This window comes from Pyricularia oryzae, chromosome 2 (genome assembly GCF_000002495.2).
Source record: "Pyricularia oryzae 70-15 chromosome 2, whole genome shotgun sequence".
Lineage (NCBI taxonomy): Eukaryota > Fungi > Ascomycota > Sordariomycetes > Magnaporthales > Pyriculariaceae > Pyricularia > Pyricularia oryzae.
This window is the reverse complement of record NC_017850.1, coordinates 2,219,935-2,239,130: the sequence shown is the minus strand read 5'-3', so window position 1 is coordinate 2,239,130 and position 19,196 is coordinate 2,219,935. Positions and strand designations below refer to the sequence as shown.

Sequence of the window (19,196 nt, the reverse complement as noted above, 5' to 3'; positions counted from 1 at the left end):
CAAGAAGCCGAGAAGCTGCCCCCACACCGACCGTCCGACCACCATATCCCGCTTATAGAAGGAAAAACGCCGCCGTTCGGCCCCCTGTACGCCATGTCCCGCGAAGAGCTGATAGCCCTTAAGGAATGGCTGACCGCAGAGTTGAAAAAAGGGTTTATCAGACCCAGTTCGTCATCCGTCGCCTCGCCCGTTTTGTTCGTGAAGAAGCAGGGAGGAGGGTTGAGGTTTTGCGTGGATTACCGCGCGCTGAATAACATTACCGTAAAAGACCGTTACCCGCTGCCGCTAGTCCGAGAGACCCTGAACAACCTGGCCGGCATGAAATTCTTCTCGAAAATCGATATCGTTTCCGCTTTTAACAATATTCGGATTAAAAAGGGGGAAGAATACCTGACGGCATTCCGCACGAGATTCGGCTTATACGAGAGCCTAGTCATGCCTTTCGGGCTAACGGGAGCCCCCGCGACGTTCCAGAGATATATAAACGACTCCCTGCGCGAATACTTAGACGTATTTTGTACAGCCTACCTGGACGACATTTTGATTTATAGCCGCACCCGAACAGAACACGAAGAACATTTGAAACTCGTACTGGAAGCCCTGAGGAAAGCCGGGCTATACGCCAACGCCGCGAAGTGCGAATTCTTCGTGACGGAAACCAAGTTCCTGGGCCTGCTGGTCGGCGTCGAAGGCGTAAAAATGGACCCTGAAAAAATCACCGCTGTCCTGGACTGGCAAACACCCAAAAAGCTTACTGACGTACAAGCATTTTTGGGGTTTGGCAACTTTTACCGGCGCTTTATCCGAGATTTCTCAAAGATCGTAGCCCCTTTGACGAGATTGACCAAGAAAGACGTCGCATTCGAATGGAATAGCGCCTGCGAAACCGCCTTCCGACTGCTGAAGAGAAAGTTTACCGAAGCCCCCGTACTGGCGCACTTCGATTGGGAAAAGGATGTGATCCTGGAGACCGACGCTTCCGATTATGTTTCTGCGGGAATATTGTCACAATACGGCGACGACGGAATACTCCGCCCCGTCGCGTTCTTTTCGAAAAAACACACAGCTACCGAATGCAATTACGAGATTTACGACAAAGAATTGCTAGCCATTATCCGCTGTTTTGAAGAATGGCGCCCGGAACTCGAAGGGACGTCGTCCCCGGTCCAAGTAATTACGGACCACCGCAACCTGGAATATTTCACGACGACGAAAATGCTCAACCGCCGACAAGCCCGATGGGCCGAATTCCTGTCAAGATTTAATTTCCGTATCACCTACCGACCCGGGAAACAAGGAGCGAAACCCGACGCACTAACCAGGAGGTCAGAGGATATGCCTGAGGAGGGGGATGAACGACTTAAGCACCAAACACAAGTCGTACTGAAAGAACACAATTTACCTGCCCGCCCCACCCGGTTACAACCCATAATCCGCCAAAACAAACCCCTATTGCCAAGACACCTGATAGAGCTACTAGACGCCGGATACGAATCCGACCCGATAACGCAATCTGCCCTAGAAGCGTTGAGGACAGGCGCCGACCGCCACCCCAAGCTGCAATTGGCCGAATGCGAAGAACGATCCGGCTATTTGTATTACCGCAATAGACTATACGTACCCGATTCGAATAATCTGAAAGCCGAGATCCTGCGCCGCTGCCACGACTCCCCCGTCGCCGGTCACCCCGGCAAAGCAAAAACCTACGACCTGCTGTCCCGAGAATATTACTGGCCCGGAATGCTACATTACGTATCATTATGGGTAAAGAAATGCCAGACCTGCCGCCGAATCAACCCGTCCCGCGAAGGCCACCAGGGCCTCCTGCGACCCCTGCCCACTCCTGAACGCTCATGGCAACACCTGTCGATGGATTTTATCACACATTTGCCGCAAAGCAACGGCCACGACGCCATCCTAGTGGTCGTAGACCGCCTGACTAAGATGAGACACTTCGTCCCTTGTAAAGGGACCTGCAATGCCGAGGACACCGCCAACCTGTACCTACACCACGTATGGAAACTACACGGGTTGCCCCTGACGATAGTTTCGGATAGAGGCACCCAATTCGTGTCGAAGTTTTGGAAACACCTGACAACCCGTTTGAAAATCGACAGCCTGCTATCCACTGCTCACCACCCCGAGACTGACGGACAGACCGAGCGTTTTAACGCGTCCCTGGAACAATATTTGAGAGCTTATGTGGCCTACCTGCAAGATGATTGGGAAAGTTGGCTTCCCCTCGCCGAATTCACAGCCAACTCCCACAAGTCCGAGACCACCGGAACCTCCCCGTTTTACGCGACTTACGGATTCCATCCCCGCATGGGATTCGAGCCGGTACCCCTGAACCAGCCTTTGCCCGCCCAGCGGGATGCCGAAAAGCTAGCCGCCCGAATGGAAGCCATTCTGGAACAAGCCCGCGCCGAAATGACCGCCGCCCAAGCCCGTTACGAAGAACAGGCGAACCGACACCGTACCCCGGCCCGCCGGCTTACCGTCGGCCAATATGTATGGTTAGACGCACGGAATATCCAGACCGCCCGCCCGCAGAAGAAACTGGATTGGAAGAACTTGGGACCCTTCCGAATTTCTGAAGTGATTAGCCCGTACGCCTACCGTTTGGACCTGCCGTCGTCTATGAGAGTACACCCTGTTTTCAATATAAACCGACTAAAACCTGCTGACGTTGAGCCCCTGCCGGGCCAACAACCTGCACCGCCACCCCATTTGGAAGTGGAAGGTGAGAGAGAATACGAAGTCGAAGAGATCCTCGACTCCTTTTGGGAAACCCGCGGCCGAGGAGGCCGCCGGCTGAAATATATCGTCCGTTGGGCTGGATATAGCGAACCCACGACTGAACCTGCCGATTACCTGGAAAACGCTGCTCAATTGGTAAAGAATTTCCACCGTCGATACCCCCATAAGCCCGGGCCCCGGCCGTGACGGAGCTCGGCCTGGAAGGGGGGAATACTGTCACAGACCTGAAGGACAGCCACTGGGCTGTCGCTTAGTCATGACCCCTGTCACGTGAAGGCGCGAGGGCCGAGCGCCTCGCGCGCGTATATCTACGCGAAATCTCTGCAGTCTCCGATATGTAGCTCCTCGAGCTACGTCTTCGTCAACAACCACCTGCTACCCTGTGCCTGGAAGACTAGATAGCCAATATACTCTGTCCTGTTACCTGATCGCCCGCACCTACCTGTCCGCCCTGCCTGCCCGTGACACTCTATCCGAAACTATCGTCAGGGGCAACCCGTGTAGTTTCCATACGTGGTGTAGGTACAGGTTGGCGGTGTCCTCGGCATTGCAGGTCCCTTTACAAGGGACGAAGTGTCTCATCTTAGTCAGGCGGTCTACGACCACTAGGATGGCGTCGTGGCCGTTGCTTTGCGGCAAATGTGTGATAAAATCCATCGACAGGTGTTGCCATGAGCGTTCAGGAGTGGGCAGGGGTCGCAGGAGGCCCTGGTGGCCTTCGCGGGACGGGTTGATTCGGCGGCAGGTCTGGCATTTCTTTACCCATAATGATACGTAATGTAGCATTCCGGGCCAGTAATATTCTCGGGACAGCAGGTCGTAGGTTTTTGCTTTGCCGGGGTGACCGGCGACGGGGGAGTCGTGGCAGCGGCGCAGGATCTCGGCTTTCAGATTATTCGAATCGGGTACGTACAGTCTATTGCGGTAATACAAATAGCCGGATCGTTCTTCGCATTCGGCCAATTGCAGCTTGGGGTGGCGGTCGGCGCCTGTCCTCAACGCTTCTAGGGCAGATTGCGTTATCGGGTCGGATTCGTATCCGGCGTCTAGTAGCTCTATCAGGTGTCTTGGCAATAGGGGTTTGTTTTGGCGGATTATGGGTTGTAACCGGGTGGGGCGGGCAGGTAAATTGTGTTCTTTCAGTACGACTTGTGTTTGGTGCTTAAGTCGTTCATCCCCCTCCTCAGGCATATCCTCTGACCTCCTGGTTAGTGCGTCGGGCTTCGCTCCTTGTTTCCCGGGTCGGTAGGTGATACGGAAATTAAATCTTGACAGGAATTCGGCCCATCGGGCTTGTCGGCGGTTGAGCATTTTCGTCGTCGTGAAATATTCCAGGTTGCGGTGGTCCGTAATTACTTGGACCGGGGACGACGTCCCTTCGAGTTCCGGGCGCCATTCTTCAAAACAGCGGATAATGGCTAGCAATTCTTTGTCGTAAATCTCGTAATTGCATTCGGTAGCTGTGTGTTTTTTCGAAAAGAACGCGACGGGGCGGAGTATTCCGTCGTCGCCGTATTGTGACAATATTCCCGCAGAAACATAATCGGAAGCGTCGGTCTCCAGGATCACATCCTTTTCCCAATCGAAGTGCGCCAGTACGGGGGCTTCGGTAAACTTTCTCTTCAGCAGTCGGAAGGCGGTTTCGCAGGCGCTATTCCATTCGAATGCGACGTCTTTCTTGGTCAATCTCGTCAAAGGGGCTACGATCTTTGAGAAATCTCGGATAAAGCGCCGGTAAAAGTTGCCAAACCCCAAAAATGCTTGTACGTCAGTAAGCTTTTTGGGTGTTTGCCAGTCCAGGACAGCGGTGATTTTTTCAGGGTCCATTTTTACGCCTTCGACGCCGACCAGCAGGCCCAGGAACTTGGTTTCCGTCACGAAGAATTCGCACTTCGCGGCGTTGGCGTATAGCCCGGCTTTCCTCAGGGCTTCCAGTACGAGTTTCAAATGTTCTTCGTGTTCTGTTCGGGTGCGGCTATAAATCAAAATGTCGTCCAGGTAGGCTGTACAAAATACGTCTAAGTATTCGCGCAGGGAGTCGTTTATATATCTCTGGAACGTCGCGGGGGCTCCCGTTAGCCCGAAAGGCATGACTAGGCTCTCGTATAAGCCGAATCTCGTGCGGAATGCCGTCAGGTATTCTTCCCCCTTTTTAATCCGAATATTGTTAAAAGCGGAAACGATATCGATTTTCGAGAAGAATTTCATGCCGGCCAGGTTGTTCAGGGTCTCTCGGACTAGCGGCAGCGGGTAACGGTCTTTTACGGTAATGTTATTCAGCGCGCGGTAATCCACGCAAAACCTCAACCCTCCTCCCTGCTTCTTCACGAACAAAACGGGCGAGGCGACGGATGACGAACTGGGTCTGATAAACCCTTTTCTCAACTCTGCGGTCAGCCATTCCTTAAGGGCTATCAGCTCTTCGCGGGACATGGCGTACAGGGGGCCGAACGGCGGCGTTTTTCCTTCTATAAGCGGGATATGGTGGTCGGACGGTCGGTGTGGGGGCAGCTTCTCGGCTTCTTGCGGGGAAAATACGTCCGCGAATTCCCGGATTGTTTCGGGCAGGGTCGGCCCGTTCCTATTTTGGGGGTCGGCGGCTAGGACCTCATCAATCTGTTTCAAGGTTACGGCGTACAGTCGGCAGGATCGGCGGCGGGCGTACATGCTCGCGGCTTGCAGGGAGATAGGGGCGATATCCATTTCGCGGAGGGACGGCGGTCGGTCAGCCTGGTACTGGGGGCGGCTTTTTTTTGGTACGGCGTGTAAAGCTTTAACCTTCTCCGGTTTGTCGGGCATATTGCAGTGTCGGCGGCAATAGTCGCTGTCAAACGTAATAACGTGTGACGCGAATCCAATCGTTGGATCGTGCTGCTTTAGCCAAGGCATTCCTAGCACAATGGGGTAGTGGGCTAGCTGTGTGACGAAGAACAGCGCGTTTTTCTGGATGTGGTCCTTGATTCTCAATTGTCCTCGGACATAATGGGTGCACTTCCCACTTTCGGCGGTCCTTCCGTCGAATACTTCGATGTCGAATGGGTTTCGCAGCGGATACATTTGTAGTTGGCGTTCTTCGGCCCATCCTTGGTCGAGGAAGCATTTTCCTTCCGCACCGCAATCGGTGAGGGCATAGGTTGGGAGGTTTTGGCCCCCCACTGTCAGTTCGGCAGGCAGGATCATCAGGTCGGATCGTTGGTTATATTCCTCTTCAACGGGGAACCCGTGAACGGCGGCGGCAGAGATGCGGATCGCCGGCGGTCTATGCGCGGCCTTGGCGGCCTGGGGGCGACTTATCCCAGGCGGGCTCCGTTTTTCGAACTTCGGCTGCTGGAGCGGCTGGCGTCCGAGCCGCGGCGGGGGTTTTTAGGGAGTTTGGTTTGTATTTGGCGCGGGGACCTGGACCTGGACCTGGATCGTTCGATTCCGGCCTGGTGCAGCCGCGTGCGGCGGGTATCCGGTTCCGGGCATTTGGCAACGAAATGTTCTTGGGATCCACAACGGTAACATAGCATGTTTTCCTTGCGGTTGTGGCGGCGTTGGCTGCTCAGGTCCATAGGGTCGTTAAGCGGGAGCTCCGCGTTTGGCTTGGGGGCGGCCCGCGGTATGTCGGGTTGGGTTCGGGGAGCCGCGCGCGCGGGGGGCGCTGCGGCCCGAGGGGTACGTGTCTGTCTGTTTTTATACTGCTGGTGCTGGCGGTAGCGGTTATCCAAGCTTTGCAGGTGTCGGGTAAATTCGTGGTACTGGCGGGATGGGGCGGGGTTGTGGAGGAGCATGTCCTGGAGCTCTTCCGATATTCCCTGGAATAGAAGAGGGGGGAGGGCATCCTCCGGCATTTCTCCTTCCAGAGACAGGCGTTGGAACTCCGACAGATACTCGGCGAAATCTACGTTCCGCTGCTTCAGGGCATATAGTTTGTTTTGTGCGTTTTGGACGTGGTCGGGGTCCCCGAATGCCTCCTCTAGGTATTGGAGGAGATCCGTATAATCTCCGAATTGGGGTGTGCCTCCGACCATTTTGGGCAGGATCAGGTTGTACGCTTTACCGGACAGTCGACCGGCTACATAAATCAGGCGTGATTCGGGGTTGGGGAAGCGGTCTTTGTTTGAGGTCATTTTCCCCCGGATTTGGGTGGCGAAGCGGCGGAGGTCGGAGCGGGCGCCCGTAAATTTATCGGGGTCTGGAAGTCGTTCAGAAAGGCGGGCGGAGGCGGGATGTTCGGAAGCAGGCGGCGGAGTCGTTCCCATAGGAGTAACCATAAGGGGTTCAACAGGCGTGTTGGTAGTTGGGGCGGGGGTGGTTATGTGTACCGTGGGTAGCGTTACGGTCCGAACTTCCTTCAGTTCGGACCGTGTTTTCTCTAATTCGGCGAAAGCGGCATCCCGGGAGGTTATGGCGGAGGCCTTTTCCATGGCCATGGCCAGAATGTCGGCCTGCGCCTTGTCGCGGACACGGTCCGTTTCGGCGCGGGCGCGTTGGGTCTCGGCTTCCTGCATTTCTAGGCAGGAGTTCAGGCGGACGTTGCTATCGTGCAATAGTTGCAGCTTTTGGTAGGAATCGGAGATGTAAGACACCCATTGTTCAGGGTGTCCTTGTAGGTGTTCGATCAGTTCCTCGGTCGAATCGGTTAAGATCGGGGGTTGCAGTGACGCAGGCATCGCGGGCACCTAATGAAGGAGCTACGTAATGTCACGGGCAGGCAGGGCGGACAGGTAGGTGCGGGCGATCAGGTAACAGGACAGAGTATATTGGCTATCTAGTCTTCCAGGCACAGGGTAGCAGGTGGTTGTTGACGAAGACGTAGCTCGAGGAGCTACATATCGGAGACTGCAGAGATTTCGCGTAGATATACGCGCGCGAGGCGCTCGGCCCTCGCGCCTTCACGTGACAGGGGTCATGACTAAGCGACAGCCCAGTGGCTGTCCTTCAGGTCTGTGACAGTACCCTGCAAAATTTTTTACAGAAACCCGGGCATATTTTTATTTTAACGAGGATAATTTCGATAACAATGCAAATAAAATTATTTACGCAATTTCGCTCCTAAAAAGCGACGCGCTCGCCTGGTTCGAACCAATTTTGCGAAATTATTTGGATTATAATAAGGAAAAAAACTGTAAAATTAAAACCAACCGCATTTTCGACAATTACGACAATTTCGAAAAATATTTTAGGGAAATATTCGGCAATTTAAACGAAAAACGCACGGTTAAACGTAAATTGTGTCACGGCCAGGCATACATTGGAGAACCTCAGTGTATTAGGCGCTATCGACGAAAATTCTAAACTGAAGAGAAGAGAGAAATTACAATCGACGACGCGCTCAAGAGACGCGCTTAAATCCGGAGGTAGTGGATCCTTGTCCGATCCCTGGCTCGGTGTGGAGCCGAGTCGTGATTCTGAGGGTAGGTCTAGGGGCCTGATCCTCACAAATTGGTGCGTTTTACCCAAACCAAATCGGCATCCAAATATACCAATAAATTTCGACAAATTACCGCCAAATTACTATGGGGTAAAAAGGCCCTAATAGCACGTTTTTATGCGGGATTTAAAAAAAAGGTTAAAAACGAACTGGTTAAAAAAAATAACCCGATATATTAATAAAATATATGGAATTAACGGTTAAAATCAACAATTAATTATACGAGCGAAAATTGGAACGACGCGAAGGACGCAGCGCATGGGTGTCACGGGCAGGCAGGGCGGACAGGTAGGTGCGGGCGATCAGGTAACAGGACAGAGTATATTGGCTATCTAGTCTTCCAGGTACAGGGTAGCAGGTGGTTGTTGACGAAGACGTAGCTCGAGGAGCTACATATCGGAGACTGCAGAGATTTCGCGTAGATATACGCGCGCGAGGCGCTCGGCCCTCGCGCCTTCACGTGACAGGGGTCATGACTAAGCGACAGCCCAGTGGCTGTCCTTCAGGTCTGTGACATTACCATAATATAACGGGTTAACGCCAGGAATATATTTTTTAATAATGCAAACAGGCGTTTAAAACGGCGTTATAGTTCGAAATTAAACAAGATATATAATTTTTAAATATTTTAAAATAACGTAAACGGACCACTTACCGGTTTCCAGGGCCCCTGCGCAGGTATAAAATCCATATTTATTCAGAGGTAATAGTGTATTTTTAAAATTCTGTTATTGGTCAACAACTGCAAAAACTATAAAAGATTTAATATGCTGTAAAATGCTCATGTTTTTGAGGATAAAATAATTAGCGCATATTAGTGCATAAATGCGCTATAATGTAGTGGATTGGTCCATTAGAATTAGCTTATAAGCGCTATAACCAAAATATTTTTTTGTTCAAATTTATATCTATTATAGCTTTTGCTTTAAACAAGCCATTAGAAATCGGAAAGTTGTTGTGCAGAACTTAATTTTATGCGCATATATATGTAAAAGCTTATTTTTCTGATCTTATTTCACGTTTTGATTGACGTTCGAATTTTCTGTTTTTGCTCAATTTAGTATGGGAAAATTAGAAAGCTCGTCACTTTTGCTTGCCCACTGTATCTTAAGGGGATTTGATGGATTATTTGCCAAATTGTTATATAGGGGAGTTGCGATTGAAAAGTTGGAGTGGGTTATTTACCCATTTTACCCACATCGCAGCTTCCCAAAACCGGGTGCAAACATAATCGTAAGTATTATATATAATAATGCAGGCCAATGTCATTCGAGCTTTTCAATACCTAAATGAAGTTGCTATTAACGTGAAGGAGGAAGAGGAAGGAAAAGCGTGTTGTTACTCCCTTCTCATGGATATAATACAAGTCACGCGCTCCCCACTGCGGAACAACTAGCCTGAAATACGTGCAGTTAGCAGGAATTTATAATACAGCGGATTAAAATGAAATAGAAGTTTGCGGCTGGGCCGTTGAACTAACTTTCATACTAAAATGGGTATTGGATTTTGTGCTATTTTCAATTGATCATGTACAGCCTCTATACTGGATTATTTTTACATTTTGAAGTCTATTTGTGCTGTGGTGACAAGGGTAAAGTCCCCCTTCCCCCCCCCCCCCCCCCCCCCCCCATTGCACATGGTTTAATGCTGTGGGCCTGTGGGTGCTGCCGACTTTGGTCATGGTTCAAAACAAAAATTATTCAGGTATTTGGTGGTTACCGCGCACAGTTGAATCAATAACGGCCCTCACACATATAAACGGCAACAGGGTTTTCTTTTCGCCTAATACTGAAGTATTATTTCCCAGGGAAAACAAGTCAAGTCATCGGAGAAAATCTGGTTTCCAACAAAATGCTGAAAATGAAGGTGCATGAACCAGCTGCTTAGAGTATTATTTCTTTCCAAAATTAGTACATCATATGAGCCGGTGCCAGGTAGACCGTAGAACTTCCGGTGCAAATTCTACATAAGTGCTATTACGTTTACTTGTTCCATCAAATCTTTTTGTTTATGCATTTATTGTCATTAGTTTAATCGTCTATCAACTTGCCAGGTCTTTTAACCCGCCCCCCTCATCTTCCACATTTTGTCGTCAATTTCAGCAGTCCTGCTTTATTTGATACATTTCAAACAACCTTCTACCACTGTTGTCGATATTTTTCAAAATGCGATTGCTGGCCGCGTTTGTTACACTTTCGCTAAGTGCTATGCAAGTTAGCGCAGCTCGGCCGAACTTTTGTGAATATTACATCAAAACACCCGAAGGATGGCAGCTGCTTGGCTGGGTTAAGATTGGCGGACAAGACGAGTTGACGTGGAAGGGAGACTCCATTGGAGTTAAAGCAGAGGACACCAACTGCAAAGTTGTACTTGTCAATGGACAACGAGCCCCTGTGTGGCTAACGGCTGTGCCTTCTACGCATTAATTTGAGGTGTCGCAAGGCTACTGTGCCAGATTTGCACTAGGCTTCTGGGAATGGAAGCTAGCCTGTAGACTGTAGTTACCAAACATCAAGATTCGGTGATACCAAAAAGAAAACAAAAGAAAAAAGAAAATGAAACAACCAACTGCATTATTTCTACGGCTATCAATTTTAACCAAGGTCATTTGTGCTTCGTTAAAAGCGTTACCTAGAAAGCGTGGTGCAGATGGTTGCCGTGTCGCTGTGCCGTCGCATAAAGCCCGCAATGAGCTGGTCGGCAGCGGCCGCGGCTGATCTAGCGGGGTTCAGACCCCGGCTGCCCGCATGGCGGGACGCGCTAATACCGGGGAAGTTTGCCGCCTGAGCAGCGGCAGCTGGGTGGGACGGAGCTGCCGGTCCTTCCGGGTGCGTGCAGCCGACCGGGCCGACGTCTCCGTACGATCGCTTCAGGCTTCCGTGGAGGTGGGGGGGTGTAGGGAGTCCGGAAAACGGTCGGACTGGACTCTATCACCCGCCTAAGAGCAGGGTTATGGTGGGGAGTTGCCGGCGGCAGCACCACGGACACGGTGTCGTCGCCTGCCTGCAGGGCGGGTGTGATTTTTCCCTTTTTCGTTGTCGAATATATGTGTTAAGATTTGAATGCAAACATGCAGTGCGCATCAACAGTGGCACCCGCCAATAGTTTTAGTATAACGAAGGATGACGCAGGCCATATAACGCGCTAAGACGGTGTTGCCTTGAAAAACCCCTCACACTGCCCACCAATTTCGGACAGACGGCAATGCAGACCAATGATTGCAATGCATGGTTGACGTAATGGGTTTGCTGTGATTGTGTCATATGCCTCCCGGTATCCGGATAGGAGTCTTCTTCAGCCTTACCAAATATTGATTTCACTGATGCCCAATTCGACACTCTGCGGCAGCCTCACCATTTCGCTTCGTTTGAGTACAGCGCACCAGCTCCAATAGTGACCAGCACTGGGCCTCGATGGCAGATGCCAAGATGGTCCTTTGGGACGCCCACCCAAAGACTCATGCGAGGCTTACCGACGTCCACTGGTGGTTAACCAAGCAAGCTGTCTGCCATGCTCTCTACGTGCCATGTCAAAGTGCAGCGTGTGGGAGATCCATGCCTGTTCTGGAAGCCTCCCATGATTGCCTGTGACCCCTGGCGTGCCTGCCTATGAGTGGCCAAAAGCCCTAGGTGGTGAGCATGTCTGGGGCCAGAGCGCGGCTATTGAAAGGGTTGCTTGGTCGCCTCGAATATTGAAATATTGACTTTGCTGGCTCCAAGCTACAGCCCTTCTCCAATAGAACCGAGAATCGTTCAGACTTGGCCCAGCCCAGCCACTGTCAGCTCCAGAACAGAGTAGGCATCCCCCGCCAGACAATTTATTTTGGCCAAATTCTTCGGGGGCGACCTCCTCCAGCAGCATGTTGGCTAACAAAAGACTCGCCGAGCCACGTTTGACTCGAGCAGCCCTCGACAACATCATCGAATGCCTGACCACTGCGGGATCTGTGCCGGCAGCGGCCTTGTGACGTACGACTACGCGGTCTGCTCCGTCTGCAATGGGGCCAGCATGACCTCCAATGGCAACTGCGGCGGCAACGGCCGCGACAAATGCTGGGCCAACCACCCGGGCGTCGTCATCTACGACGTGCCCAAGGGGCGGACCTGCCCGACTTGCAACGGCACTGGACTCCGCTAGCTGGCACTGGGGTGCGTTGGCACACTATAAACAACTTGATCTCTTTTCGACGTGGTTTCCTGTGTCACTCGAGCATGACGGCGGACGCAGACAGCATCTTTGGTGTGGTGAGAGGGGCGGGAGCTGGTTCCGGCTCTGGGTAAATAGGGGCCCGATATAGCAAAAAAGAAAAACAAAAAGATATCTCCACCTGAAGCCAGAGGCCCAGTACCGTAATGCCGTCTGCTCCCCCAAGCCAACTTGCAGTAAATCGCAGTCGCCCGCTCACATTTGCCTGGCTGTGCTTTTCGATTTATCACTCTTTAATCTTGCAGCGATATCTGCGCAAATCGGACCCATCATAAGACCGCTTCGTTGAAGTTATCAATCATGTAGTGCAAAACGCCGCATGTTGCTGTTATTTTGGTAAAAGTGTCGTTTGCCATTTTGAACAGTCTATCGTTTTTCAATACGGTTGCATAGTTTCTTTGCGGCTCGCCGCAGATTATATTAATGGATTAGGTCTCCGCCATCCCGTTACTTCAATATAACATCTATGCGCTTTTTATCAATGGTGTGGCTATTTTACAAAGTTCTGTTAAGTTACAACCATGTGGGCCCTGTTACAGTCCGTTTACTTTTGCAGTAAAAAATGCCTACCAGCTGCGAAACCATATATATTATTTACGAAGATCCACGTGTAAGGCGCACGCCCATCTTGATTTGCACGTACGCACGCACGCACGCACGCACCCTCACAATTACAAGTTTGGTCCCGGGCCGGTCTGTTTACCAGACAAAATACAATTGTCCACAATAATAATTTAGCAATGTATATTTATAGATAAAAAGGTTGTTTAAACGCATTACGTTTTGCAAAAGTGAATAGTTTCGTGTTGGATTTGCGCATATTACGCGCATCCCGGATCGTTACCGCGGAGACCTTCGTGCCTGAATCTCACAATTGCTAGGCACTTTATATTTTCAGACGAAACGCACTGTAGAAGGTACCTACATGGTTGTGATTTAGCGATACCTTGTTGTGAAATAACCCCACCCTTCATAAATACCCTCGTCCGTGGCCGACTGTGCCAGCGTTGACTAACATTCGATAGAGTTTCGGCATGCAAAACTGTATGTCGTTCTTTACCCAAAAGGACCCCGAAAATCACCGCAGCCCTTGCCCGTCCCCTTGGAGCGGCCCGCAATACCAGAATGTTAACTCGGCTCCGTTCTTTGAGAGGAGCCGGTACATTATTGTATGCTTCTCTTGCAAAAGCTCGCAAGGCTGTATTAGACAGTTGTACCCTCCGTTAACAAAAGTTCGGTCCGTTGTTTGTAAGAAGTTGGATGATACCCGCGTAAAGAGCATTTTGCAGGGTTCTGGTATAATTTTGTCAAGTTTAATATCGAATGATGGTAAACCGAATGGTATGTTTTGGACTGATTACCACGGGAAGCCCCACATAAGCATTGCCCCATATTAATGTAATATATCCAAGACGGTGGTCACCCGAGCCCGACTGGCCCTTGGGTACCTATCTAGGATCGAGTCTTGGCCAAATTACGTAAAGACTATCCCAATAGGCGCGTCGTGATATTTATGATTCACTAGGTGTAAAGTACCTTTGCAAGGACCCCGGGCAGGTTTTATTCGGCCGAACGGCAATGTTACAGAGGCAAGGTTATTCGTACCGATCCAAATAATAAAAGGGGTGTATTTATGTGCTTTTGAAATATTTTAAATACAAAAAATTTGTACAGTCCAAAGAAAAGAGAACCCTGAACCAGCCAAACAGTCCATCATATACAAAACAAGCAAAGAGGTTGACGCCCCCAGTCGTAATAGCTAAGTAAACGTAGTCAAAGAAACCATTGTAAGTTTCTGCAGATCAAGCCTGGGCCTTGGTGCCAGTCTTGGTGCCAGTCTTGGAGCCAGTCTTGGTGCTAGGCTTGGTGCTAGGCTTGGTGCCAGCCGCGGTGTCAGGCTTGGTGCTGGACTTGGGCGGCTTGCCCTCCTTGTCGACGGAGCCCTCAATTTTGAAGCCGGTGGGGAGGGCGGGGCTGACGCTGGTAAATTCGCACTTGGAGTTCACCTTGGCGGTGAAGACGCCGGCGCCCGAGGTGTCGGAGAGGATGGTGGTGCCGCTGGGCGGGAGCAACATGGCGTCGACCTCGCGCTTGTTGCCATTGGTCAGGGCCAGCTTGCACGAGGTGGGCACCGGCTTTTTGAAGATATCGAAAATGCCGGGCACGGGTGTCGGGGCGGCCAGGATGGCGGGGAGGAGGGCCAGGATGGAGGCGACGGTGGTGAAGTGCATTTTGGCAATGTTTGTTGCTGTTGCTGTTTGTTCTTGTTGTTGTTGTTGTTGTTCTGGTTTTGGTTTTGGTCAAGAGAGCTGAAAACCGATCTTGGCGGCTGTTCAAGATATTGAAACGAGTGGCGGCAGGTTGTGATAAAGAATGTTCAAAGGAATGAAAGAACACACAAGAGAATGTTGGTGGGTGAGGAAAAGATCCAAAGCCAACAACTGACGGGAGCCGCATGGTCCCTTTTATACTCTTCAACCTCCACTCATCATCACCAGGGCCCAGGCCGGCCTAGACCGGAGGCAAGACACAGCCCTTCCTCAGCCCACGGTATCTGCCGTGCTATGGGTCCACCGGCCCGGTTCCGAGTCAGGGACACATAATACGCCCCGCCTCGCAGGCCGATCGAAATTCGCCCCAAGACGTCGCACCAGCACTATCTGATATAAATCCATTCCACTTGATCGTGGCTTGGTACAAAGGAGGAAACCGGTGAGAAAAACGACATTTCAATTGTGACATGGCCAAGATTTGCACTATAACTAATTAAACTATGTCCAAACTCATGCCTTTTAGTTGATGTCTTTTGCGAGTTTTCCTTCAGTGCTTCACCGGCTTGCGGCATCGGGCGCAAAGGATCGATGGCAAGGGACATTAAGCCGAGAGCATGGTGTAGGTTCGCCGGAAAGAAGCTTAAAAATCTGCTCAGAGTGAAACAAAAAAAAAAGAAAAAAAAAAAAGCCCGGCGACCTCGTCCTGTATCCTGTACTGAATCCATCCATTCGCTCGTCTCCTTCCGAGTGTCAAAGTCAATCGCGTAACCTCACGACCCCTATTTCCATTCCAGGGATGGACCTTGTTAGGACTAGAACCATTGGAGGCGCCCAAAGCTCCTTCTCCTCTACTGCTGCTACTGTTCCAGACGAAGCGGCCGTCCGGGTTTGAGGATACTACGCTTAATAGGCGAGGTAGTAGTCGGTGTCTTTTTCCAGGCGCCGATAGCAGGAGCGGCTCAACAAGGTACGTACCAAAAAGGCTGGTTAACTGAGAAAATTACTCTGGTAGCATTTAAAAAAAAATGAAGAAAAAAAGAGGTAGAGTGCGTTGTGTCGCCATCATTTCCAAAGTGGGCAATCTCATGACTAGTGAGTTTACGAACTGGCATGACCCGTTTGACCGTTTCTCTTTGCTATCTACTACAATCAAGTGGGACAGAAGCTGCGAAAAAAAAGACACCAGTACAAAATCCCCTATCGCATTAACGATCCCAAGTTGTAATCCAGAACCCCTTTTGTACCAAAAAAGGCGAGTAGCAGAGCTGCGTTGGCGAGTAGCAGAGGTGCGTTGCCGGGATCCACTGGGCGCCGGAAGTGCATAGCTGCTAGCACTTGAAATTTAAAGCATAGGGTCCCATGATGCGCAAAGCAATGGTCCACTTGGCGTCGCCAAAACTCATAGGAGATGGTCGTTGCTGTTCGGCTGTGTTGTGTTGAAAATTCAAAACGGCAGCATGCGCAGGGGGGATCACGTGGTTGATGCAGGAGATTCGTCGCTGGACTCGCTGCCAACAATCATCTCCAGCTAATGTATATCCCCAACTGTGTCGCCCTTTGGCAAGTCGCAAGGTGCCAGAGGTGATGATGGAAACATCAACAGCGGGAAACGCATGGCGGCTCTTCGGTTCAAGCTGCCTCGGAGAAAAGGGATGCTTTAGCCTTTATGTGCGCAGAACTTACACGCGCTATGGCCCTGACTTGAGTCAAGGCTTGCTTCGGCATTTTTTTTGAAATATTTGTTGGGTGGCCACGAAACTTTGAGATGTTGCTACTATAATGGCAAAAGCTTGAAAAATTTGGAATTTTATAAATTAGTGGCAAGTACATGGATTTGAAGCAGGATACAAATGAATATCCTATTGTGGTAACTGAAGCCCAAGTCTCCCGCTTCAATACCCCCGGCTCCTGAATATGGCTGTCAACAATCATCAATGTAGAAATTTGCAGTCATCATGTCCTTGCACTCCTGAAGTGATTGTCTGAAGATCAATGCAGGGATTAGGGAAATCCTTTTGCAAAATGCCCGACAAACCCCTTGTATCTTTGGTACAAACATACTTTCGATGTGCAGATGTATTTACGGTACGTTACATTCATGAGAAAATCCAATCGGCATCCTTCCACCTTTCCAGTTTCGCCTCGACGGACAAGTCCTTCTTCTGTCTATCCTCACCTTGTAGCAATTGGTTGACTATGGCGTTCCGGTCCACGTCGCGCGCCTCCTCGGCCTCCTTTTCAGCGACTGGTACTCGACCTCCCGCCCGCGTCCTGCTCCGCGTGTAGTACAGACGACGCATTGAGGTCGTCAAAGTTAATTGTTGTAGCGGCGTTGGGGCTTGCCGGTTGGTCTTGCTCTTCCGCCTTGAGCTCTAATTTTGTAGTCGTGCAAGATGATGACGAGCTTCTTGTGACACCTCTTCTTTATGGCAGCTCGTCCATGGCCTACTTGGCAAAATGACCCTCACCCAGGCCATAGACCTCGTCAATAAGCAGCACCCAGCCCAGGGCCTTATTGAGGAGCTGCAGCACCTTGGCTCCAGTCTGACCGACGTATTGACCGACCAGGTCCGTGGCGGAGTATTTGATGACGTCGGCCGTCAAGACGAATGCCATGTCGTAAAATACCTTGCCCGCCTTTTTCGCCGTCGTGGTCTTGCCGGTTTCAGGGGGACCCCCGAAGAGAGTGTTGAGCGGAATACTCTCTTTAGGGTCCAAGTTCAGCTCCTGGTTGGTGAAGTCCTCAAAGGAAAAAAAAGGCAGATGCGATGGGAAACCGGCGAGTCAGGCCAGGGTTGACGTTTCGGAACATGTTTTTCATTTAACCCTTTTTACCTCGGGAGGAGCACGCAGCGGTCGTTACCTGGGAGGTTATGCACCTCGGCCGCGATGGTGTCGCTGACGGCGGTATTGTAAAGGGCCTTGGGCGCTGCCGCCGTACAGTTCGAAGGCTTCGTCGACGACGAGAACTTTGCCGGCCGTCGTGGCTAGGATGCCCTTTCTCCTTTCTTCGGACCGCCCAAGGGCTGCGCCGACAAAGTCTGATGGGTTTTTGACAACAACTATTGCACAGGGTCAGACTCAAACAGGCCTTGATGATACCGTGAATTTGAATGGGCGCAAAACAAACCTCTGCCTTTTGTAAGAATGCCCAGATCGACCAGGATTGCGCTCATACAGCTTGGCAACCGTGGTCTTTCCCGATCCCGGACTTCCCAGAAACACCTTGTTGAGGGGGTACTCAATCGGCGGCTGTTCTCGTTCGAGAGATCAGGACATTGAAGCGCTCCTGAGCGGCCATGAAGCCAATGTCCCCTTGGAAGCTGCTGCGGGTCAAGGAAGCGATGAAGATGTCGTCGCCCTGGTAGTTGTCTATAGCGGTTTGTTTGTTAGTCTCCGTTGTCTTACACATACAGTGGTGTGACGTCCAGAATTGGATCAAACTTACCAATGATTGAAATCCGGAGCGGGCGCTTCTTCACCTTGGACGCGGCGAAATTCGTCAGTCCGGCGCTCAGCAATGCCGACGAATCGAGTCATGCAATAGATGCAACAGTCCAAATATGGTATCAGAGCCACCATGTTGTCCGTCCCGTATCCCTGCAGGGCTAGATGTTTAACCAAGGCTGTCTCCAAGGCCCTTTGATCGCTGGGCGCGCGGTGGTCTTGGATCCATCCAGGAGGTTTGGATATGTGAACATTCGGGGACACAGGGACAGGTCCGGGTGCATCCGGCGCTGACGAGCTCTGTGACCCTCTCGGAGCTCTCCGTAGTTGTGGCCTTGATCCGACTGGCCAGGCGCTCTCGATGAAGCTCAGTTTTTTATATCCCAGACGACGAGGTGGGCGGCGGAGAGAGGTCGTAGCCGGCGGCTTCCCCGCAGCCATCGGCAAAGACCTCGCTGCACGAACGACAAAAAGGCTTTTCAGTGAGAGATGCTTTCACAACTGGGCAAAATGTACAGCTTCACACAGCCTGGACGCTTCTGATGGGGAAAATGGGGTTTGGGCAAAGGAAGGCAAGCGCGTGTGGGAGATTAGCAGATCAGACTTTGATGACGGCATGTATGAAAGAAAAAGAATACGCTCTCTACCAAGGAAGATAAGACAAACTGAGACTAAAATCTTCCCTACATAGGTTTATCGTTTTGAGCCCCCCGGCTGCTCGAAACTTCCGTTGTTTGTTGGCGGTTAAAGCTGCCTGGCCGCCGCCCAATGGCTGTGCAAGTTGACCTTCTAGAAACGCTGCGGGAGGCCGCCATGCCCTCAAAACACGGCCAATTGCGGCCTTTCTTCATCCAGTCGGTGGTCGGTTTGGGGAAGTACAAGAGGCAGATACCCGTCTAGGCGATTCGACCATGCATGCTTACGTCTTTCTACTGATCAACTTGCTTCAGCAGCTACTATTTGCCATAGATTTCACTCTCGATCAAGTCTGCGACTTAATTTCATCGCCTGGCAGCCGGTACATTTGCATCAAACATGTCCCACAAGTCTGATCTCAGATGGCAGTCCAGAGGCAGAGGCGGTGCAGCGTACAG

The 19,196-nt window shown here is 51.1% G+C and overlaps 5 protein-coding genes across 5 annotated transcripts; 2 read left to right on the top strand and 3 right to left on the bottom strand.

Annotated features, from left to right (window-relative positions):
• Positions 1–10,591: 10,591 nt before the first annotated feature.
• Positions 10,592–11,533, bottom strand: MGG_15615 (uncharacterized protein; the record flags this gene model as incomplete). The annotated part of the gene is made up of 3 exons (XM_003713933.1): positions 10,592–10,664; positions 10,808–11,101; positions 11,481–11,533. 3 exons carry the CDS (start codon positions 11,531–11,533, stop codon positions 10,592–10,594), a joined length of 420 nt encoding a protein of 139 aa, XP_003713981.1.
• Positions 11,534–11,840: 307 nt separating this feature from the next.
• On the top strand, positions 11,841–12,313 carry MGG_11300 (uncharacterized protein; the record flags this gene model as incomplete). The annotated part of the gene is made up of 2 exons (XM_003713932.1): positions 11,841–11,970; positions 12,082–12,313. The coding sequence occupies exon 2, from the start codon at positions 12,101–12,103 to the stop codon at positions 12,311–12,313; it is 213 nt and encodes a 70-aa protein (XP_003713980.1). The 5' UTR covers positions 11,841–11,970; positions 12,082–12,100.
• Positions 12,314–14,184: 1,871 nt separating this feature from the next.
• Positions 14,185–14,672, bottom strand: MGG_08944 (uncharacterized protein; the record flags this gene model as incomplete). The annotated part of the gene is made up of 1 exon (XM_003713931.1): positions 14,185–14,672. The coding sequence occupies exon 1, from the start codon at positions 14,611–14,613 to the stop codon at positions 14,185–14,187; it is 429 nt and encodes a 142-aa protein (XP_003713979.1). The 5' UTR covers positions 14,614–14,672.
• A 597-nt stretch (positions 14,673–15,269) lies between these two features.
• MGG_15614 (uncharacterized protein) lies at positions 15,270–16,187 on the top strand (the record flags this gene model as incomplete). The annotated part of the gene is made up of 5 exons (XM_003713930.1): positions 15,270–15,274; positions 15,525–15,622; positions 15,695–15,701; positions 15,886–15,941; positions 16,009–16,187. 5 exons carry the CDS (start codon positions 15,270–15,272, stop codon positions 16,185–16,187), a joined length of 345 nt encoding a protein of 114 aa, XP_003713978.1.
• Positions 16,188–16,751: 564 nt separating this feature from the next.
• MGG_08943 (uncharacterized protein) lies at positions 16,752–18,543 on the bottom strand (the record flags this gene model as incomplete). Its single annotated transcript, XM_003713929.1, has 5 exons — positions 16,752–17,025; positions 17,105–17,360; positions 17,535–17,717; positions 17,786–18,016; positions 18,138–18,543. The coding sequence occupies 5 exons, from the start codon at positions 18,541–18,543 to the stop codon at positions 16,752–16,754; spliced, it is 1,350 nt and encodes a 449-aa protein (XP_003713977.1).
• Positions 18,544–19,196: the final 653 nt, after the last annotated feature.